Raw genomic sequence first — 24,483 nt, forward strand, 5'->3', positions numbered from 1 at the left:
CATCTAGAACATAGAACCACATGATCACCATGAAGTACAGCATGTCAATCATCTAGAACATAGAACCACATGATCACCATGAAGTACAGCATGTCAATCATCTAGAACATAGAACCACATGATCACCATGAAGTACAGCATGTCAATCATCTAGAACATAGAACACAGCATGTTAATCATTCTAATCTAGAACATAGAACACAGCATGTTAATCATTCTAATCTAGAACATAGAACACAGCATGTTAATCATTCTAATCTAGAACATAGAACACAGCATGTTAATCATTCTAATCTAGAACATAGAACACAGCATGTTAATCATTCTAATCTAGAACATAGAACACAGCATGTTAATCATTCTAATCTAGAACATAGAACACAGCATGTTAATCATTCTCATCTAGAACATAGAACACAGCATGTTAATCATTCTAATCTAGATCATAGAACACAGCATGTTAATCATTCTAATCTAGAACATAGAACACAGCATGTTAATCATTCTCATCTAGAACATAGAACACAGCGTGTTAATCATTCTAATCTAGAACATAGAACACAGCATGTTAATCATTCTAATCTAGATCATAGAACACAGCATGTTAATCATTCTAATCTAGAACATAGAACACAGCATGTTAATCATTCTCATCTAGAACATAGAACACAGCATGTTAATCATTCTAATCTAGAACATAGAACACAGCATGTTAATCATTCTAATCTAGAACATAGAACACAGCATGTTAATCATTCTCATCTAGAACATAGAACACAGCATGTCAGTCATCTGGAATAAATGATTTGTAGTTAAGCCAATGGGATGCCATTGTTTGTTTAGTTTCTAACTTGGTCCTCCCCTTCCTCCTCTGGTATGGTCAGAGGTAGTAGGCCTCAAGACAAGCAGACTGAGTATCTTCTGTATGGGGGGTAACTCCCTGTAACCTGTGGGGGGTTACTCCTGCAACCTGTGTGGGGGGGGGGTAACTCCCTGTAATCCGTGGGGGGGGTTACTCCCTGTAACCTGTGTGGGGGTAACTCCCTGTAACCTGTGTGGGGGGGTAACTCCCTGTAACCTGTGGGGGGGTACTCCCTGTAACCTGTGTGGGGGTGGGGGGGTAACTCCCTGTAACCTGTGGGGGGTCTCCCTGTAACCTGTGTGGGGGGTAACTCCCTGTAATCCGTGGGGGGGGGTTACTCCCTGTAACCTGTGTGGGGGGTAACTCCCTGTAACCTGTGGGGGTAACTCCCTGTAACCTGTGGGGGGTAACTCCCGTAACCTGTTTTGGGGGGTAACTCCTGTAACTGTGGGGGGGGTAACTCCTGTAACCTGTGGGGTGGGGGGTAACTCCCTGTAACCTGTGGGGGGTTACTCCCTGTAACCTGTGTGGGGGTAACTCCCTGTAATCCGTGGGGGGGTTACTCCCTGTAACCTGTGTGGGGGGTAACTCCCTGTAACCTGTGGGGGGGTAACTCCTGTAACCTGTGGGGGGTAACTCCCTGTAACCTGTGGGGGGGTAACTCCCTGTAACCTGTGGGGGGGGGGTAACTCCCTGTAACCTGTGGGGGGTAACTCCCTGTAACCTGTGGGGGGTAACTCCCTGTAACCTGTGGGGGGTAACTCCCTGTAATCCGTGCTGTATTATGCAATACTTTTTGATTGGGGAATATCAGTGATGAATGATGAGGAGAAAGCAGCTGAATGAAGCTAGAGGACCCCCATAGTAATAATCCTTCAGGATTTATTGGGGTTTTATCCACCATAATGTTTAATGGATGTAATGTTGTCTCTTGAGCAGCCTGCTAACTTTGAATTATCAAAAAGAAATCAATCAATCAATCAATGAAGTTACCATTTTCCCGATCATCATGACATAGGGTCCCAGGTACTTGTTGACCCCGAAGATGTCGAGCACCCTGATGTACCAGAAGATGATGTCTATGCAGTAGATGACGCGTCCGATGCCCAGGAGGGGTTCATTCTGCAGCCTCAGCAGAAGGCCAACCAGGAAGGTGGAGATGGCTGCCAGGTCAGTGATGTTCCAGACCTCTTCCAGCCATACGTTGATCTTCTGCTTCAGCTTCCCAGGCTCTGACATCAGGATCTAACGGTCAAGGTCAAAGTTAGTAACCCCAGCTCTGACATCAGGATCTAAGGGTCAAGGTCAATGTAATTCTCTGACATCAGGATCTAAGGGTTAAGGTCAAAGTTAGTAACCCCAGCTCTGACATCAGGATCTAAGGGTCAAGGTCAAAGTAAGGCTCTGACATCAGGATCTAACGGTCAAGGTCAAAGTAAGGCTCTGACATCAGGATCTAAGGGTCAAGGTCAAAGTTAGTAACCCCAGCTCTGACATCAGGATCTAAGCGTCAAGGTCAAAGTTAGTAACCCCAGCTCTGACATCAGGATCTAAGGGTCAAGGTCAAAGTTAGTAACCCCAGCTCTGACATCAGGATCTAAGGGTTAAGGTCAAAGTAAGGCTCTGACATCAGGATCTAAGGGTCAAGGTCAAAGTAAGGCTCTGACATCAGGATCTAAGGGTCAAGGTCAAAGTAAGGCTCTGACATCAGGATCTAACGGTCAAGGTCAAAGTAAGGCTCTGACATCAGGATCTAACGGTCAAGGTCAAAGTAAGGCTCTGACATCAGGATCTAACGGTCAAGGTCAAAGTAAGGCTCTGACATCAGGATCTAACGGTCAAGGTCAAAGTAAGGCTCTGACATCAGGATCTAAGGGTCAAGGTCAAAGTAAGGCTCTGACATCAGGATCTAAGGGTCAAGGTCAATGTAAGGCTCTGACATCAGGATCTAAGGGTCAAGGTCAAAGTTAGTAACCCCAGCTCTGACATCAGGATCTAAGGGTCAAGGTCAAAGTAAGGCTCTGACATCAGGATCTAAGGGTTAAGGTCAAAGTTAGTAACCCCAGCTCTGACATCAGGATCTAACGGTCAAGGTCAAAGTTAGTAACCCCAGCTCTGACATCAGGATCTAAGGGTCAAGGTCAAAGTAAGGCTCTGACATCAGGATCTAAGGGTTAAGGTCAAAGTAAGGCTCTGACATCAGGATCTAAGGGTCAAGGTCAATGTAAGGCTCTGACATCAGGATCTAAGGGTCAAGGTCAAAGTAAGGCTCTGACATCAGGATCTAAGGGTCAAGGTCAAAGTAAGGCTCTGACATCAGGATCTAAGGGTCAAGGTCAATGTAAGGCTCTGACATCAGGATCTAACGGTCAAGGTCAAAGTAAGGCTCTGACATCAGGATCTAAGGGTCAAGGTCAAAGTAAGGCTCTGACATCAGGATCTAAGGGTCAAGGTCAAAGTAAGGCTCTGACATCAGGATCTAACGGTCAAGGTCAAAGTTAGTAACCCCAGCTCTGACATCAGGATCTAAGGGTCAAGGTCAAAGTAAGGCTCTGACATCAGGATCTAAGGGTCAAGGTCAAAGTAAGGCTCTGACATCAGGATCTAAGGGTCAAGGTCAAAGTTAGTAACCCCAGCTCTGACATCAGGATCTAAGGGTGTTAGAGCCGATTTGGGCATATTTTGTATAAAAGACTGAACATACTGAGCTCCATGTACATTTGTGTAAATATATTAAATATTAATGTATATGATGAAATATTAGGTACGTACCTTTATGATTTATTTACTGGATTGAGATATATTCATTTGTTATTAGTGTAACTCAGTTTTTGGCCCCCCTCTTGCCCATTCATTGTACTGTGTTAATTGTGTTAGTATAAAGGCAGGAAGTTGGGCCTTCGGGGAGGAGTCCTTGCTAGATGCGGGAGCGGTATAGTTTTTTGACCATATAGACATACAGAAATACAGACAGACAGGTCATATTATATTATGTGTATTTGCATTTCAAGTAATCTCTGCTTTAAGTTGATTGGAGAATACCTTTTTGTTAGATAAGAAGAATAAACATTTTTTGTTGCACTATATCCCTGGATCTCATTGAATGTTTGGCCGTTTGGAAACGTTGAGTGTGGACTGTATGCGTCCGAAACAACCCCGCTTCAGGCTAGGGCAGTGGCTATGGAAAGAGGAAAGGAAGCCACTACATTCAAGTCAAAAACTCCGTGAAGGATTACTACCGGAAGGAAATCTCCGGTTCGACACACGCTGGATTTTGTTCTATTTGTAATTGCATTCGGACCATAAGGACAGCTCGCTTGGAAGGATTTGAACTCCTAGATTTCGCCAGCCGTGAGTAACCACTGCGAATGAATGAGCTGCCCTGTTCAAGGCGATCGTTTGATCATGCATATTATGGAAGCGCAAATGTGCTTATAACTGGAATGTTTGATAAACTTGGGAATGGAATTCAAAATACAGCGCTGTGAAAACAATTAAGAAGTTTAAGTTTGGGGAAACACAGATCCTATGCACAATGTAGCCTAATCATATATCTAATATTTGGCCTAACGTGGAAATGCAATCCATCAACGCAACGAATGCAACTTAAGGATCTAAAGATACTGCGTGTTAAAACTTCATTAAAGGGACAAAACCTCAATGGGATGAAATGTTTAAAACGCATCTAAAATGCCAAACTTGCACATGTGCAATTCAAAATGGGTCAATATGCTGAAATGGATGACTGTGTTTTTAAAGATTAAAGGAGGTCTAAAGGGGCATTACGTTTAACAATCAAACCAACAACCGTGTCATTGTAAATTGAGTGAACTAAAAGTGAATGATGGAGGAGGAAATCCCAAATAAGACTCCACTGGAGAGGGCAGAGGAGCATCTAAATTCACTCTATGCAGCCCGGAGAGGCAAACTTGGAGTGTGTACACGCAAAATGAATGAAATAAAAAGTCCTTCTTGTTGATGGAGGAAACATTGCAACTGTGAATGAGAGTCTTGAAGCATTTGATGCTGTGCTCAATGACTTTAAGAAGGCTCATGAATCTGTGCTAGAGCTGGTCACAGAGGAGGAACAGGAACAGGAGAGCATTAACTATTATCAACCAAGAATGAGAACTTATGAACATTTCCTGAAAGAGGTGGAAATATGGAAAAGGCTGAAGTTGAGCCACAAACGCTCATTGAACCACATGACAGCATTTCCAATGTGTCAAAATATCAAGTAAAACTAAGTATTCTAAGACTGCTTCCTCAGTGTCCTCTGAACGCCTTAAAGCCGAGGCAGAACGAGCAGCTCTACTAGCTCGCCAAGCATCATTACAAGACAAGCATGCATTGGAACTGGAGAAAGCTCAACTGAATGTTAGGATGGAAAAAATGGCACTGGAAACGGACATAGCAGCATATAATGCCAAACTGAAGGTCCTGGAGAGTACCGAGTCAACTTCTCAATCCCATTCTGTGGCAGCCCATTTACTAAGCCAAGAAGATGGAATGAACTCTTATTTTGAGAAACAGGAACCAGAGGTCTATGTGGAACCTGAACCATCACCTGTTGAGTTTGCTGCATTAGGTGCAGTTCCAAAGACCCCACTACAAAGAGTTTTACAACAACCGACCACAAAGCCATCAAACCCTATTCCGAAAACAGTCGTAAACCACACTCTTCAGCAGCCAACAGCAAGGTCTAGCAATCGACACAGAATCAACACTGCGGGTATCAGCCATAATACCAGCCATGATAACCTCTCTACTGTCATGCAAAGGCAGAATGAAATTGCTGACCTCCTTGTACTACAGCACAAACAAGCCACACTCCCTGTTAGGGGAGATACCTATGTTTGACGGTGATCCTCTAAACTTTAGGCCATTCATGCGTGCATTTGAGCATGGTATAGAAGATAAGACAAGCAGTCACCAGGATAGGCTCTATTACCTGGAACAATACACCTCTGGTCAGCCCAAGGATCTGGTCCGTAGTTGTCTGCATATGGAAGCCAGAAGAGGCCATGCAGTAGCTAAGAGGTTGTTAAAGGAACACTTTGGCAATGAAATCAAAGTCACCACTGCTTACATGGAAAAGGCTTGGAACTGCACAAACATCAAACCCGATGATGGAAAGGGACTGGGTGGTTATGCACTCTATCTAAGAGGTTGCTGTAACGCTATGCAAGACCTACAGAACATGGAAGAGCTTAATCTTCCCTCCAACATAAAGCTGATCATGTCAAAACTTCCCTACAAACTAAGGGAAAAATGGAGGTCTATGGCATGTGATATTTTAGAGAGAAGTCACCTGAGGGCCCAGTTCAGTGACCTGGTAACGTTCATGGAAAAACAGGCCAAAATACTGCAGGATCCGTTGTATGGAGATATTCAAGATCCCCTGTACAACAAAAGGTTTTTAAAACCCAAAACAGAAGCTGACTTTAAACAGCAGTTCAAGTCCAAGAGTAGGGGAAGCAGCTTTGCCACTACAGTAGCTGTAGTGGCAGATTGTGACTCTGAAAAACCTTTAAAAGAACAAACATTCAAAGTAAAGAGACCAGGCACCTACCCTTCTGATGCTCCCAGTATCTCATGTATATTTTGTGCTGGTGCGCATTTATTGGTCGACTGCCAACAGGTGAAGGCACAGCCACATGAATTCAAGGTTGAGTTTCTGAGATCAAAAGGCCTTTGTTTTGGCTGTTTGATGAGAGGACACTTAAGCAGAGAATGTAAAAGAAGGATGACCTGTCAGAGCTGTCAAAGAAAGCACCCCACTATCCTGCACATTGAAGGAAGAGAGAGATTTAGATCTCAAAAGGCAGATATGAGTGGTGTAGCAGTAAAGCGGGAGGAGACTGTCAGCAGTGCTCTTGTTTCACTGGAAGCTGGTGAAGATACCGGGGCCGGTACAGATTGTGCACTTGCAATTGTGCCAGTTCAAGTAAAGGTGGCAAATGGAAGCAAGTCTGTGTTAACCTATGCGTTTCTCGATTCTGGTAGCTCAGCAACATTTTGTACGGAGAGACTCATGAGGCAGTTGCAAGCTAAAGGCAGTGCGACTGAAATTCTGCTACGCACAATGGGGCAGGAGAGTCCTACCAAGAGCTTTGAGATATCTGGATTAGAGATTGGCAATGTGGAAGGCGACACATTTCTTGCATTACCAAAGGTCTACACCCAACATAAGATCCCAGTGACAAGAGAGAACATTCCCACTCAGAAAGAGCTCAAAAGGTGGCCATACCTGAAAGAGGTTCAGTTGAAGGAGATTGATGCTGACGTCGAACTTCTGATTGGCGTAAATGCTCCAAAGGCAATGGAACCCTGGCAAATCATAAATAGCCAAGGCAACGGACCGTATGCAGTGAAAACCCTCTTTGGATGGGTGATGAATGGTCCTCTCAACAGTTGTACCATGGCAGAAGAATCCGGGCGTCCCTACGGTGATGGCTAATCGTATCTCAATGGCCGACCTGGGGGTTCTTCTTGTAAATCAGTACAACCATGACTTCCCCTGAGAGAGAGTATGAAGAGAAAAGTGAGATGTCAGCTGAGGATCGTAGGGTTTATGGAGATAGTATCAAGCTCCATAACCCTCAAAGACCATCACTACTACTTACCGTTGCCCTTTCGCAACAAAGATGTAGTCCTGCCAAACAACCGTGACATGGCAAAGCAGCGGGCTCTAAATATTATCAGGAAGTTCAAGAAGGACAAAGGTTACGCTGCAGAGTACAAAGGCTTCATGGAAGAGATGATAACAAAAGGTTACGCCGAGAAGGTACCACAAGAACAGCTCCTCAGAGAGAAAGGCAAGGTATGGTACATACCACACCATGGCGTTCACCATAAGCGCAAAGGAACGATACGAGTGGTGTTTGACTGTTCATCATCCTATAAAGGTACATCTCTTAACAGTGAACTCCTTCAAGGCCCTGACCTGGCAAACACGCTTATAGGAGTCTTGCTAAGATTTCGGCAAGAGCACATTGCCATGATGGCAGACATCGAAGGAATGTTCCATCAAGTACGTGTCCATGAAGATGACTTAGACTTCCTGCGATTCCTATGGTGGCCGGATGGTGATACTAACAAAAGATTGGAGGAGTACAGAATGACAGTACATCTTTTCGGTGCTATATCCTCTCCAAGTTGTGCAAACTTTGCACTGCGAAAGACTGCAGAAGACAACTGTGAGGGGTACCGATGAAGAGGTGATTCAAACAGTCAAGTCCAACTTCTATGTTGATGACTGCCTCAAGTCAGTGGCCACAGAAGAACAAGCCATAGCTCTCACAAGAAACCTCAGGGATGTGTGCTCTCAAGGTGGGTTCAAATTGACCAAGTGGGTCAGCAACAGCCGCACTGTACTAGCTTCTATCCCTGATGAACACAAAGCCAAGCAGATAAAAGAACTGGACCTGGACAGAGAAAAGCTGCCTGTTGAAAGAGCACTTGGAATCCGATGGAACATTGAAAGGGATGTGTTTAACTTCCAGGTCACTGTCAAGAACAGACCCCTTACAAGAAGAGGTATTCTCTCAACTGTCAGCTCTATTTATGATCCATTAGGTTTCCTCGCCCCATTCGTATTAAAGGCAAAGCAAATTCTTCAAGTGCTCTGCAAGCTAAAGTGTGGATGGGACGAAGTCATCCCTGAAGAACACTCTATTTCATGGAAGAGATGGCTCTCAGAGCTGGACCAGCTCTCCAGATTCCAGATCAACAGGTGTATGATGCCGGAGAACTTTGGTCAAATCAAGACCGCACAGCTGCATCACTTCGGTGATGCAAGTGAACAAGGTTATGGCACGGCAAGCTACCTTAGGTTCACAAACGTTATGGAAAAGGTCCACATCGCATTCATACTGGGGAAATCAAGGGTGACTCCACTCAAGCAGATGACGATCCCCAGACTGGAACTTGCTGCAGCAACATTGGCAGTGCGAGTGGACAGGATGTTAAGGTTGGAGCTCCAGATTGAACTTGAGGAGTCAACTTTCTGGACAGACAGCCAGTCGGTGCTAAAATACATCCGCAGCGATACCAAGAGATTCCATACTTTTGTGGCTAATAGGGTTGCTATGATCCGTGACCTATCGAAAGCAAAACAGTGGAGGTATTTTAACTCCAAACACAACCCAGCCGATGATGCCTCAAGAGGATTACATGTTGAAACTTTCCTGAACTCAAAGAGATGGCGCAAAGGACCAGAATTCCTGGAGAAAACAGAAACACAATGGCCGAAAGTCCCCGAGGAGCTTGGCTCCATCCCTCCAGATGATCCAGAGGTGAGAAAAGACGTCATCGTAAACAGTACATGTGTGGAAGAAAAAGAGTCCGACCAGCAAACTGATTGAGTACTATTCAACATGGAACAGCTTGAAGAAAGCAGTTGCCTGGATGCTGAAACTGAAGAGACTTCTACTACAGTTAAGCCAGAAAAGGAAAGTTCTCACCCAAACTGATCCAGGATCAGATCAGAGTCTGACAAACTCACTGAAGGAACAAATTGACAAGTTCAAACTGACGTTTGGAAAAGAAAGTCTGTCTGTAGATGACCTAGATGAAGCAGAAAAGGTCATCATTCGATTTGAGCAACGACAGCACTTTAAACAAGAAATTGCACTAGTTGTAAAAGGAAAACAATGTGCCAGAGAAGCGGCTCAATCTGTAAGCTTGATCCAATAGTTGACAATGGCATTCTGAGAGTAGGAGGAAGGTTAAGCAAAGCTGCTATGCCTACGGAACTAAAGAATCCTATGATCCTGCCCAAAGACTCCTACATCTCCAGACTGATCTTACTCCACATCCATGAGCAGGTTGGCCACTCTGGGAGAGGTCACATGCTTTCTAGACTTCGCCAGCGATATTGGATACCCTGTGCCAACTCCTTAGCAAGGAAGATCCTTAAGAGCTGTGTCTTCTGCAGGCGGATGCAAGCTAGAGCTGGGGAACAGAAGATGGCTGACCTTCCACAAGATCGGGTAGCACCTGATTTGCCGCCTTTCACCCATGTGGGCATAGATTACTTTGGCCCCATAGAGGTGAAGCGAGGCCGCGTTCATGTGAAGCGGTATGGTGTGATCTTTACTTGCCTTGTGAGTCGAGCTGTCCATCTAGAAGTTGCTAGTTATCTGGATACTGATTCCTGCATCAATGCCCTGCGAGGTTCATCTGTCGAAGGGCCCAGTAACAAGTATCAGAACAGACAATGGCACCAACTTTGTTGGAACACACAGAGAGCTAGGAGAAGCTCTGAAAGAGCTGGATCACAACAAGATTCAAAATAAATTACTGAAGGAAGGAGTGACATGGTCATTCAACCCTCCCTCTGGAGCCCACCATGGGGGGTATGGGAGAGGTTGATCCGACTGGTGAAAAAGATCCCTCTATTCAGTCCTTAAAGAGCAAGTACTGGATGATGAGGCTTTGCAGACAGCCTTGTGTGAAGTTGAGGCGATTATGAACGACAGACCAATCACTACTGTAACAAATGACCCCTAACGATCTAGAACCCCTGACTCGAACCATCTGCTTCATCTGAAAGCAAAGCCAGTCCTGCCACCAGGACTATTCCAGAGAAGTGACCTATACTCACGAAGGAGATGGAAGCAAGTACAATATATCACTGACCTCTTCTGGAAGAGATGGATCAGGGGAGTATCTTCCACTTATGCAGGAGCGGAACAAGTGGAACAAAACTAAGAGAAACTTCAGTCCTGGTGACCTTGTGGTCATCGCCGATGACACCGCCCCAAGGAACTCTTGGCTAATGGGCCGTGTGGTGAAGGCTTTGCCAGGGGCCAAAGGTCTTGTCCGGAGCGTCATGGTTAAGACTAAGACCAATATCCTACAGAGACCTATCAATAAACTCTGTCTGCTCCTTGAGGCGACGAAGTGAGACACACACACACACACACACAGTGCTCCATCTTTGAATCACGTGCACCTCTGATTCGTTGATGTCGTACTCTTACATTCTTTGATGTCATACATTTTGTGGACGTCAAACTCTTGACATTTTTTGGAAGTTGAACACCTTTACACTTCAACTCAGACTGAGATCTATGGACTATTTTCCTATATGGCACCTTGTATATTTGTATATAGCTATGAACTGTAATGGTGCTCTGGTATAGAATGTTTTTGTATTGGCTCTACGTTTGAATATTAAGTAATTGTTGTGCATTCAGTGCAGTCAACAATTAGGGGCCGGTATGTTAGAGCCGATTTGGGCATATTTTGTATAAAAGACTGAACATACTGAGCTCCATGTACATTTGTGTAAATATATTAAATATTAATGTATATGATGAAATATTAGGTACGTACCTTTATGATTTATTTACTGGATTGAGATATATTCATTTGTTATTAGTGTAACTCAGTTTTTGGCCCCCTCTTGCCCATTCATTGTACTGTGTTAATTGTGTTAGTATAAAGGCAGGAAGTTGGGCCTTCGGGGAGGAGTCCCTTGCTAGATGCGGGAGCGGTATAGTTTTTTGACCATATAGACATACAGAAATACAGACAGACAGGTCATATTATATTATGTATTTGCATTTCAAGTAATCTCTGCTTTAAGTTGATTGGAGAATACCTTTTTGTTAGATAAGAAGAATAAACATTTTTTGTTGCACTATATCCCTGGATCTCATTGAATGTTTGGCCGTTTGGAAACGTTGAGTGTGGACTGTATCGTCCGAAACAACCCCGCTTCAGGCTAGGGCAGTGGCTATGGTAAAGAGGAAAGGAAGCCACTACAAAGGGTCAAGGTCAAAGTAAGGCTCTGACATCAGGATCTAACGGTCAAGGTCAAAGTAAGGCTCTGACATCAGGATCTAAGGGTCAAGGTCAAAGTAAGGCTCTGACATCAGGATCTAAGGGTCAAGGTCAAAGTTAGTAACCCCAGCTCTGACATCAGGATCTAAGGGTCAAGGTCAAAGTAAGGCTCTGACATCAGGATCTAAGGGTTAAGGTCAAAGTAAGGCTCTGACATCAGGATCTAAGGGTCAAGGTCAAAGTAAGGCTCTGACATCAGGATCTAAGGGTCAAGGTCAAAGTAAGGCTCTGACATCAGGATCTAAGGGTCAAGGTCAAAGTAAGGCTCTGACATCAGGATCTAAGGGTCAAGGTCAAAGTAAGGCTCTGACATCAGGATCTAAGGGTCAAGGTCAAAGTTAGTAACCCCAGCTCTGACATCAGGATCTAAGGGTCAAGGTCAAAGTAAGGCTCTGACATCAGGATCTAAGGGTTAAGGTCAAAGTAAGGCTCTGACATCAGGATCTAAGGGTTAAGGTCAAAGTAAGGCTCTGACATCAGGATCTAAGGGTCAAGGTCAATGTAAGGCTCTGACATCAGGATCTAAGGGTCAAGGTCAAAGTAAGGCTCTGACATCAGGATCTAAGGGTTAAGGTCAAAGTAAGGCTCTGACATCAGGATCTAAGGGTCAAGGTCAAAGTAAGGCTCTGACATCAGGATCTAAGGGTCAAGGTCAAAGTAAGGCTCTGACATCAGGATCTAAGGGTCAAGGTCAAAGTTAGTAACCCCAGCTCTGACATCAGGATCTAAGGGTCAAGGTCAAAGTAAGGCTCTGACATCAGGATCTAAGGGTTAAGGTCAAAGTAAGGCTCTGACATCAGGATCTAAGGGTCAAGGTCAAAGTAAGGCTCTGACATCAGGATCTAAGGGTCAAGGTCAAAGTAAGGCTCTGACATCAGGATCTAAGGGTCAAGGTCAAAGTAAGGCTCTGACATCAGGATCTAACGGTCAAGGTCAAAGTAAGGCTCTGACATCAGGATCTAAGGGTCAAGGTCAAAGTAAGGCTCTGACATCAGGATCTAAGGGTCAAGGTCAAAGTTAGTAACCCCAGCTCTGACATCAGGATCTAAGGGTCAAGGTCAAAGTAAGGCTCTGACATCAGGATCTAAGGGTTAAGGTCAAAGTAAGGCTCTGACATCAGGATCTAAGGGTCAAGGTCAAAGTTAGTAACCCCAGCTCTGACATCAGGATCTAAGGGTCAAGGTCAAAGTAAGGCTCTGACATCAGGATCTAAGGGTCAAGGTCAAAGTAAGGCTCTGACATCAGGATCTAAGGGTCAAGGTCAAAGTAAGGCTCTGACATCAGGATCTAAGGGTCAAGGTCAAAGTAAGGCTCTGACATCAGGATCTAAGGGTCAAGGTCAAAGTAAGGCTCTGACATCAGGATCTAAGGGTTAAGGTCAAAGTAAGGCTCTGACATCAGGATCTAAGGGTCAAGGTCAAAGTAAGGCTCTGACATCAGGATCTAAGGGTCAAGGTCAAAGTAAGGCTCTGACATCAGGATCTAACGGTCAAGGTCAAAGTAAGGCTCTGACATCAGGATCTAACGGTCAAGGTCAAAGTAAGGCTCTGACATCAGGATCTAAGGGTCAAGGTCAAAGTAAGGCTCTGACATCAGGATCTAAGGGTCAAGGTCAAAGTTAGTAACCCCAGCTCTGACATCAGGATCTAAGGGTCAAGGTCAAAGTAAGGCTCTGACATCAGGATCTAAGGGTCAAGGTCAAAGTAAGGCTCTGACATCAGGATCTAAGGGTCAAGGTCAAAGTAACTAAGTAAGCCTTGTCCGAGCCAAATCCGCGCATGGGGCAGGATGTCCCATTTCTGTAGCGAAACATCTTGATGTACTCTACACCCTGTCAGACATCAAAGTCTGTGAGGGAAGTACAAGGCATCAATCAATGCTCACATACAGTAGAGCTGCATCTGAAATTGCCTATTCCCTATAATGTATTATATAGGAGGTTGGGAATTTTTTATTTTCAGCTGAGAATGAATTCCCCAAGCTTACTTGAACTTGACCTTGAAATTAAACTTGATATTTATTTACCTGTCTGACTTTCTCGAAGCCAAGCGTTAGGATGTAAGCGATGACGGTCCACTCCTGGATGGACGGCCATCGCTCCATCTTCACCAGGATGATGTAGTTATACAGCATCAGGTAGCCCAGGTAGGAGATCTAACAGAGAAACAGATAGACCATATAACATAACATACCATACCACTAGACATCAGGTAGCCCAATAAGAGATCTAACAGAGAAACAGATGGACCATATAACATAACATACCATACCACTAGACATCAGGTAGCCCAATAAGAGATCTAACAGAGAAACAGATAGACCATATAACATAACATACCATACCACTAGACATCAGGTAGCCCAATAAGAGATCTAACAGAGAAACAGATGGACCATATAACATAACATACCATACCACTAGACATCAGGTAGCCCAATAAGAGATCTAACAGAGAAACAGATAGACCATATAACATAACATACCATACCACTAGACATCAGGTAGCCCAGGTAGGAGTTCTGTTTAGTATTTATTAGGATCAGGTAGGAGGTCAGGTAGGAGGTCAGGTAGGAGGTCAGGTAGGAGGTCAGGTAGGAGGTCAGGTAGGAGGTCAGGTAGGAGGTCAGGTAGGTCAGGTAGGAGGTCAGGTAGGTCAGGTAGGTCAGGTAGGAGGTCAGGTAGGTCAGGTAGGAGGTCAGGTAGGAGGTCAGGTAGGAGGTCAGGTAGGAGGTCAGGTAGGAGGTCAGGTAGGAGGTCAGGTAGGTCAGGTAGGAGGTCAGGTAGGAGGTTATTACTGTAGTCATACTTACGGTGTTGAACCAGAACTTGGTGAATGGGGCGTCATAGAACTCATAGATTCTCCGTCCAATAGGCTTCCTCCGGACTTTACTGCTGCCCTCCTCCTCGTCCCCCTTCCTTGACACATTGTCATCCTAAAACAATTTTTATTTTATTTATTTTTTTCACCTTAATTTAACCAGGTAAGCCAGTTGAGAACAAGTTCTCATTTACAACTGCGACCTGGCCAAGATAAAGCAAAGCAGTGCGATAAAAACAATAACACAGAGTTACATATGGGGTAAACAAAACATAAAGTCAAAAACTACAACAGAAAATATACATACAGTGTGTGCAAATGTAGCAAGTTATGGAGGTAAGGCAATAAATAGGCTATAGTGCAAAATAATTGCAATTAGTATTAACACTGGAATATAGATGTGCAAGAAATGATGGGCAAATAGAGATACTGGGGTGCAAATGAGCAAAATAAATAACAATATGGGGATGAGGTAGTTGGGTGGGCTAATTTCAGATGGGCTGTGTACAGGTGCAGTGATCGGTAAGGTGCTCTGACAACTGATGCTTAAAGTTAGTGAGGGAGATAAGAGTCTCTAGCTTCAGAGATTTTTGTAGTTCGTTCCAGTCATTTGCAGCAGAGAACTGGAAGGAATGGCGGCCAAAGGAGGTGTTGGCTTTGGGAATGACCAGTGAGATATACCTGCTGGAGCGCAGACTACGGGTGGGTGTTGCTATGGTGACCAATGAGCTAAGATAAGGCAGGGATTTGCCTAGCAGTGATTTATAGATGACCTGGTGCCAGTGGGTTTGGCAACGAATATGTAGTGAGGTCCAGCCAACAAGATCTGTTATACTGTTACTATGGGCCTATCTGTTACACTGTTACTACGGGCCTATCTGTTACACTGTTACTATGGGCCTATCTGTTACACTGTTACTATGGGCCTATCTGTTACACTGTTACTATGGGCCTATCTGTTACTACGGGCCTATTTGTTACACTGTTACTATGGGCCTATCTGTTACACTGTTACTATGGGCCTATCTGTTACACTGTTACTATGGGCCTATCTGTTACACTGTTACTATGGGCCTATCTGTTACTATGGGCCTATCTGTTACACTGTTACTATGGGCCTATCTGTTACTATGGGCCTATCTGTTACACTGTTACTATGGGCATATCTGTTACTATGGGCCTATCTGTTACACTGTTACTATGGGCCTATCTGTTACTATGGGCCTATCTGTTACACTGTTACTATGGGCCTATCTGTTACTATGGGCCTATCTGTTACTATGGGCCTATCTTTTACTATGGGCCTATCTGTTACTATGGGCCTATCTGTTACACTGTTACTATGGGCCTATCTGTTACTATGGGCCTATCTGTTACTATGGGCCTATCTGTTACTATGGGCCTATCTGTTACCATGGGCCTATCTGTTACTATGGGCCTATCTGTTACTATGGGCCTATCTGTTACTATGGGCCTATCTGTTACTATGGGCCTATCTGTTACTATGGGCCTATCTGTTACTATGGGCCTATCTGTTACTATGGGCCTATCTGTTACTATGGGCCTATCTGTTACTATGGGCCTATCTGTTACTATGGGCCTATCTGTTACTATGGGCCTATCTGTTACTATGGGCCTATCTGTTACTATGGGCCTATCTGTTACTATGGGCCTATCTGTTACTATGGGCCTATCTGTTACTATGGGCCTATCTGTTATTATGGGCCTATCTGTTACTATGGGCCTATCTGTTACACTGTTACTATGGGCCTATCTGTTACTATGGGCCTATCTGTTACTATGGGCCTATCTGTTACTATGGGCCTATATGTTACTATGGGCCTATCTGTTACTATGGGCCTATCTGTTACACTGTTACTATGGGCCTATCTGTTACTATGGGCCTATCTGTTACTATGGTTCTATCTGTTACTATGGGCCTATCTGTTACTATGGGCCTATCTGTTACTATGGGCCTATCTGTTACTATGGGCCTATCTGTTACTATGGGCCTATCTGTTACTATGGGCCTATCTGTTACAGTCTGTTACTATGGGCCTATCTGTTACTATGGGCCTATCTGTTACTATGGGCCTATCTGTTACACTGTTACTATGGGCCTATCTGTTACTATGGGCCTATCTGTTACTATGGGCCTATCTGTTACTATGGGCCTATATGTTACTATGGGCCTATCTGTTACTATGGGCCTATCTGTTACACTGTTACTATGGGCCTATCTGTTACTATGGGCCTATCTGTTACTATGGGCCTATCTGTTACACTGTTACTATGGGCCTATCTGTTACTATGGGCCTATCTGTTACTATGGGCCTATCTGTTACTATGGGCCTATCTGTTACTATGGGCCTATCTGTTACTATGGGCCTATCTGTTACTATGGGCTGACTGTAACTGTTCTCCACCAAACACATGGAGTCATACAGCACAGCTCTTCGTACTAGTAGTGCCTTTGCTGATAGCTGCTTTATTGAAGATGAATGCACTAACAGGACATCGCTCTGGAGCGTCTGCTAAATGACTACAATGTCAATGGAAGTTCAAGGAACAGAGTCTTGTGGATGAACATCGCACTACTCTGACAAGCATTTCGTGATATGTTGGTCAACCTGTATCTTCTGTACCTTGGTGTCATCGTCCTTGTCTTTGCCTTCCTCAGAGTCAGCCGTGTAGGACTGGTCGTCTCCTTTGAAGTCCACCAGCAGAAGAATAGATGGAGGGAATATGATGCCCAGAATCACCTAGGAAGACAAAACCCTCTTGTCACAAAGTGCTTTACAGCTGTACCGGGTAGAGATGAAGAGTATTGTCCACGTGGTCATGAAGGTCAGAATGTTTCTCAACTCATGGGGTTGTTTCTGCTTTACAACAAAGACAAAAGCAGATACAAGACAGCTAAGGAACAACTCCCTGGAAGGAGGAAACCTGGAGAGGAACCAATAGAACCAGGGACTGGGTTATTACTGCTGCACCCCTGAAAAGATGGAAAGTCAATGGTGGTATTTCAAGCCGAGGAGTGAAGTTACCAATTCAACTCGGGTAATTTACCTTAAGCCCGGGGTTCTTCCCCATTCTCAGATTTCCCATCCACATGTCAGTCAGCAGCATCTGGCTGCAGGTGTGGGCGATGAAGTCTCTGTGCTTGGCGGCCACGGCCAGCTTCAGGCAGGTGGAGTTGCTCCAGTTGGTCAGCTCATAGGTCAGCAGCTTCATGGCCACCTGTTCATCGTGCTTATAGGACTGGTCCAGGAGCTCGTAGGCCAGCTGGCCAAACTCCCTGTGGAGAGAGAGAGAGAGAGAGAGAGAGAGAGAGAGATCTCCTTTTACTAAGACTTTATGGCCTGAAAAATCGGAGATCTTAATCCGGCTTTCTATACTAAGGACAACGGGAAATAGGGTGTATGGAACTATAGGTTGAACTAGGCCGTCATTGTAAATAAGAATTTGTTCTTAATTGACTTGCCTGGTTAAATGAAGGTTGAATAAAATAAAATAATCACCACAGGGTATCTGGCTTGAAGGACCTTGACAATTAGGAGACATTAGGTGAGGCAAAAGTAGTAGAATTTTAGGGAATGTAGAATGTTTTAATCATCAGTGACAATGACCTGCCTGTCTGTGATGATCACGAGAGGAACCACTATCTCAGTAGAGGGAGAAGTAGAAGACAGGAAACACTATCTCAGTAGAGGGAGAAGTAGAAGACAGGAAACACTATCTCAGTAGAGGGAGAAGTAGAAGACAGGAAACACTATCTCAGTAGAGGGAGAAGTAGAAGACAGGATCTCACTTGGAGTTGTTGTCCAGGTCCTCGGCGATATCATCCACCAGTTCACTATCAGACGACTCTTTAGCCATGGCTGTGTATAGCTTACAGGCCACCAGAGCCTTGGCCATGGCCTCCTCCCCACGTTGCCACAGAAACAGGGCCATCTTCTGGCGCTTCATGAGAACGGCCCACACCATCAGCTCGTGGAAGGGGTAGGTGAAGCGACAGACCTCAGGGTCGTCCACATCTATCTCCACCTCCTCTTCTTTCTTCTTCTTCCCTTTCTTCTTCTGTCCCCTCGGCTCCTCGTCCTGGTGGAACACAGGAAGTGACACGGGTGAAGTGAGGGTGTTAGGGCAGATAACACACAGAGGGGAACGTTTAGAATAGTGTTGTTCAGATAACTTTTAGAATAGTGTTGTTCAGATAACGTTTAGAATAGTGTTGTTCAGATAACTTTTAGAATAGTGTTGTTCAGATAACTTTTAGAATAGTGTTGTTCAGATAACGTTTAGAATAGTGTTGTTCAGATAACTTTTAGAATAGTGTTGTTCAGATAACTTTTAGAATAGTGTTGTTCAGATAACGTTTAGAATAGTGTTGTTCAGATAACTTTTAGAATAGTGTTGTTCAGATAACTTTTAGAATAGTGTTGTGTTTTGTGAACTGTACCATCCAACATCTCTCTTTGTAAAGGAATATGACATTTCTAGCATGGTTGCATGATGGAAATAGTGCACAGTATTTATAGAACAAAGACTTGCTCTTACCTCCAGCCCAAGCATCTTCAAGGCTTTTGGCTGCAAACAACCAGAAGAAGGGAGGGATAATGTCATGTTAGACATGGTTAATAACATCATATGGTATAATGTCATGTTAGACATGGTTAATAACATCATATGGTATAATGTAATGTTAGACATGGTTAATAACATCATATGATATAATGTAATGTTAGACATGGTTAATAACATCATATGGTATAATATAATGTTAGACATGGTTAATAACATCATATGGTATAATGTAATGTTAGACATGGTTAATAACATCATATGATATTGATAAGTTCTTTGGTTGGTGAGCCTTTCTGTTGTGTTTATTGTGTGATCTAGTTACTGATGCCACCTGTCTTACCCTCTTCAGTCAATACAGGTTGTTATAGAGCTAACTAGTCTTACCCTCTTCAGCCCATAGAGGTTGTTATAGAGCTAACTAGTCTTACCCTCTTCAGCCCGTAGAGGTTGTTATATAGCTAACTAGTCTTACCCTCTTCAGTCAATACAGGTTGTTATAGAGCTAACTAGTCTTACCCTCTTCAGCCCATAGAGGTTGTTATAGAGCTAACTAGTCTTACCCTCTTCAGCCCGTAGAGGTTGTTATAGAGCTAACTAGTCTTACCCTCTTTAGCCCATAGAGGTTGTTATAGAGCTAACTAGTCTTACCCTCTTCAGCCCATAGATGTTGTTATAGAGCTAACTAGTCTTACCCTCTTCAGTCAATACAGGTTGTTATAGAGCTAACTAGTCTTACCCTCTTCAGCCCATAGAGGTTCTTAGAGAGCTAACTAGTCTTACCCTCTTCAGCCCATAGAGGTTGTTATAGAGCTAACTAGTCTTACCCTCTTCAGTCAATACAGGTTGTTATAGAGCTAACTAGTCTTACCCTCTTCAGCCCATAGAGGTTGTTCTAGAGCTGACTAGTCTTACCCTCTTCAGCCCATAGAGGTTGTTATAGAGCTAACTAGTCTTACCCTCTTCAGCCCATAGAGTTTGTTATAGAGCTAACTAGTCTTACCCTCTTCAGCCCATAGAGGTTGTTATAGAGCTAACTAGTCTTACCCTCTTCAGCCCATAGAGGTTGTTATAGACCTAACTAGTCTCACCCTCTTCAGCCCATAGAGGTTGTTATAGAGCTAACTAGTCTTACCCTCTTCAGTCAATACAGGTTGTTATAGAGCTAACTAGTCTTACCATCTTCAGCCCATAGAGGTTGTTATAGAGCTAACTAGTCTTACCCTCTTCAGCCCATAGAGGTTGTTATAGAGCTAACTAGTCTTACCCTCTTCAGTCCATAGAGGTTGTTATAGAGCTAACTAGTCTTACCCTCTTCAGCCCATAGAGGTTGTTATAGAGCTAACTAGTCTTACCCTCTTCAGCCCGTAGAGGTTGTTATAGAGCTAACTAGTCTTACCCTCTTCAGTCAATACAGGTTGTTATAGAGCTAACTAGTCTTACCCTCTTCAGTCAATACAGGTTGTTATAGAGCTAACTAGTCTTACCATCTTCAGCCCATAGAGGTTGTTATAGAGCTAACTAGTCTTACCCTCTTCAGCCCATAGAGGTTGTTATAGAGCTAACTAGTCTTACCCTCTTCAGTCCATAGAGGTTGTTATAGAGCTAACTAGTCTTACCCTCTTCAGCCCGTAGAGGTTGTTATAGAGCTAACTAGTCTTACCCTCTTCAGTCAATACAGGTTGTTATAGAGCTAACTAGTCTTACCCTCTTCAGCCCATAGAGGTTGTTATAGAGCTAACTAGTCTTACCCTCTTCAGCCCGTAGAGGTTGTTATATAGCTAACTAGTCTTACCCTCTTCAGTCAATACAGGTTGTTATAGAGCTAACTAGTCTTACCCTCTTCAGCCCATAGAGGTTGTTATAGAGCTAACTAGTCTTACCCTCTTCAGCCCGTAGAGGTTGTTATAGAGCTAACTAGTCTTACCCTCTTTAGCCCATAGAGGTTGTTATAGAGCTAACTAGTCTTACCCTCTTCAGCCCATAGATGTTGTTATAGAGCTAACTAGTCTTACCCTCTTCAGTCAATACAGGTTGTTATAGAGCTAACTAGTCTTACCCTCTTCAGTCAATACAGGTTGTTATAGAGCTAACTAGTCTTACCCTCTTCAGCCCATAGAGGTTCTTATAGAGCTAACTAGTCTTACCCTCTTCAGCCCATAGAGGTTGTTATAGAGCTAACTAGTCTTACCCTCTTCAGTCAATACAGGTTGTTATAGAGCTAACTAGTCTTACCCTCTTCAGCCCATAGAGGTTGTTCTAGAGCTGACTAGTCTCACCCTCTTCAGCCCATAGAGGTTGTTATAGAGCTAACTAGTCTTACCCTCTTCAGCCCATAGAGGTTGTTATAGAGCTAACTAGTCTTACCCTCTTCAGCCCATAGAGGTTGTTATAGAGCTAACTAGTCTTACCCTCTTCAGCCCATAGAGGTTGTTATAGACCTAACTAGTCTCACCCTCTTCAGCCCATAGAGGTTGTTATAGAGCTAACTAGTCTTACCCTCTTCAGTCAATACAGGTTGTTATAGAGCTAACTAGTCTTACCCTCTTCAGTCAATACAGGTTGTTATAGAGCTAACTAGTCTTACCATCTTCAGCCCATAGAGGTTGTTATAGAGCTAACTAGTCTTACCCTCTTCAGCCCATAGAGGTTGTTATAGAGCTAACTAGTCTTACCCTCTTCAGTCCATAGAGGTTGTTATAGAGCTAACTAGTCTTACCCTCTTCAGCCCATAGAGGTTGTTATAGAGCTAACTAGTCTTACCCTCTTCAGCCCGTAGAGGTTGTTATAGAGCTAACTAGTCTTACCCTCTTCAGTCAATACAGGTTGTTATAGAGCTAACTAGTCTTACCCTCTTCAGTCAATACAGGTTGTTATAGAGCAAACTAGTCTTACCATCTTCAGCCCATAGAGGTTGTTATAGAGCTAACTAGTCTTACCCTCTTCAGCCCATAGAGGTTGTTATAGAGCTAACTAGTCTTACCCTCTTCAGTCCATAGAGGTTGTTATAGAGCTAACTAGTCTTACCCTCTTCAGCCCATAGAGGTTGTTATAGAGCTAACTAGTCTTACCCTCTCCAGCCCGTAGAGGTTGTTATAGAGCTAACTAGTCTTACCCTCTTCAGCCCATAGAGGTTGTTATAGAGCTAACTAGTCTTACCCTCTTCAGCCCATAGAGGTTGTTCTAGAGCTAACTAGTCTTACCCTCTTCAGCCCATAGAGGTTGTTATAGAGCTAACTAGTCTTACCCTCTTCAGCCCATAGAGGTTGTTATAGAGCTAACTAGTCTTACCCTCTTCAGCCCATAGAGGTTGTTATAGAGCTAACTAGTCTTACCCTCTTCAGCCCATAGAGGTTGTTATAGACCTAACTAGTCTCACCCTCTTCAGCCCATAGAGGTTGTTATAGAGCTAACTAGTCTTACCCTCTTCAGTCAATACAGGTTGTTATAGAGCTAACTAGTCTTACCCTCTTCAGTCAATACAGGTTGTTATAGAGCTAACTAGTCTTACCATCTTCAGCCCATAGAGGTTGTTATAGAGCTAACTAGTCTTACCCTCTTCAGCCCATAGAGGTTGTTATAGAGCTAACTAGTCTTACCCTCTTCAGTCCATAGAGGTTGTTATAGAGCTAACTAGTCTTACCCTCTTCAGCCCATAGAGGTTGTTATAGAGCTAACTAGTCTTACCCTCTTCAGCCCGTAGAGGTTGTTATAGAGCTAACTAGTCTTACCCTCTTCAGTCAATACAGGTTGTTATAGAGCTAACTAGTCTTACCCTCTTCAGTCAATACAGGTTGTTATAGAGCTAACTAGTCTTACCATCTTCAGCCCATAGAGGTTGTTATAGAGCTAACTAGTCTTACCCTCTTCAGCCCATAGAGGTTGTTATAGAGCTAACTAGTCTTACCCTCTTCAGTCCATAGAGGTTGTTATAGAGCTAACTAGTCTTACCCTCTTCAGCCCATAGAGGTTGTTATAGAGCTAACTAGTCTTACCCTCTCCAGCCCGTAGAGGTTGTTATAGAGCTAACTAGTCTTACCCTCTTCAGCCCATAGAGGTTGTTATAGAGCTAACTAGTCTTACCCTCTTCAGCCCATAGAGGTTGTTATAGAGCTAACTAGTCTTACCCTCTTCAGCCCATAGAGGTTGTTATAGAGCTAACTAGTCTTACCCTCTTCAGCCCATAGAGGTTGTTATAGAGCTAACTAGTCTTACCCTCTTCAGCCCATAGAGGTTGTTATAGAGCTAACTAGTCTTACCCTCTTCAGCCCATAGAGGTTGTTATAGAGCTAACTAGTCTTACCCTCTTCAGCCCATAGAGGTTGTTATAGAGCTAACTAGTCTTACCCTCTTCAGCCCATAGAGGTTGTTATAGAGCTAACTAGTCTTACCCTCTTCAGCCCATAGAGGTTGTTATAGAGCTAACTAGTCTTACCCTCTTCAGTCAATACAGGTTGTTCTAGAGCTAACTAGTCTTACCCTCTTCAGTCAATACAGGTTGTTATAGAGCTAACTAGTCTTACCCTCTTCAGCCCGTAGAGGTTGTTATAGAGCTAACTAGTCTTACCATCTTCAGTCAATACAGGTTGTTATAGAGCTAACTAGTCTTACCCTCTTCAGCCCATAGAGGTTGTTATAGAGCTAACTAGTCCTACCCTCTTCAGTCCATACAGGTTGTTATAGAGCTAACTAGTCTTACCTCTTAGCCCGTAGAGGTTGTTAGGCTACTAGTCTACCCCTTCAGCACAGGTTGTTATAGAGCTAACTAGTCTTACCCTCTTCAGTCAATACAGGTTGTTATTGGGCTAGCCAGTCTTACCCCTCTTTAGCCCATAGAGGTTGTTATAGAGCTGACTAGTCTTACCCTCTTCAGCCAATAGAGGTTGTTATAGAGCTAACTAGTCTTACCCTCTTCAGCCCATAGAGGTTGTTATAGAGCTAACTAGTCACCCACCTCTTCAGCCCATAGAGGTTGTTATAGAGCTAACTAGTCTTACCCTCTTCAGCCAATAGAGGTTGTTATAGAGCTAACTAGTCTTACCCTCTTCAGTCAATACAGGTTGTTATAGAGCTAACTAGTCTTACCCTCTTCAGCCCATAGAGGTTGTTATAGAGCTAACTAGTCTTACCCTCTTCAGCCCATAGAGGTTGTTATAGAGCTAACTAGTCTTACCCTCTTCAGCCCATAGAGGTTGTTATAGAGCTAACTAGTCTTACCCTCTTCAGCCCATAGAGGTTGTTATAGAGCTAACTAGTCTTACCCTCTTCAGCCCATAGAGGTTGTTATAGAGCTAACAAGTCTTACCCTCTTCAGCCCGTAGAGGTTGTTATAGAGCTAACTAGTCTTACCCTCTTCAGCCCATAGAG

At 43.8% G+C, this 24,483-nt stretch overlaps 1 protein-coding gene across 1 annotated transcript in view; it reads right to left on the reverse strand.

Annotated features, from left to right (window-relative positions):
• Positions 1–24,483, reverse strand: part of LOC121561716 (transient receptor potential cation channel subfamily M member 1-like) — a gene marked incomplete at its 3' end in the record, with an annotated part of 174,244 nt that overhangs the window by 31,539 nt on the left and 118,222 nt on the right. The window contains exons 15-21 of the mRNA XM_045216751.1: positions 19,093–19,122; positions 18,344–18,633; positions 17,602–17,830; positions 17,163–17,294; positions 14,525–14,647; positions 13,739–13,867; positions 1,856–2,107 (exon numbers count right to left, since the gene is read on the reverse strand). Coding sequence (XP_045072686.1) covers positions 1,856–2,107; positions 13,739–13,867; positions 14,525–14,647; positions 17,163–17,294; positions 17,602–17,830; positions 18,344–18,633; positions 19,093–19,122 — 1,185 coding nt within the window. The remainder of the gene's footprint in view (positions 1–1,855; positions 2,108–13,738; positions 13,868–14,524; positions 14,648–17,162; positions 17,295–17,601; positions 17,831–18,343; positions 18,634–19,092; positions 19,123–24,483) is intronic.

This window comes from Coregonus clupeaformis, unplaced genomic scaffold, assembly GCF_020615455.1.
Source record: "Coregonus clupeaformis isolate EN_2021a unplaced genomic scaffold, ASM2061545v1 scaf0788, whole genome shotgun sequence".
In the NCBI taxonomy this organism is placed as follows: Eukaryota; Metazoa; Chordata; class Actinopteri; order Salmoniformes; family Salmonidae; genus Coregonus; species Coregonus clupeaformis.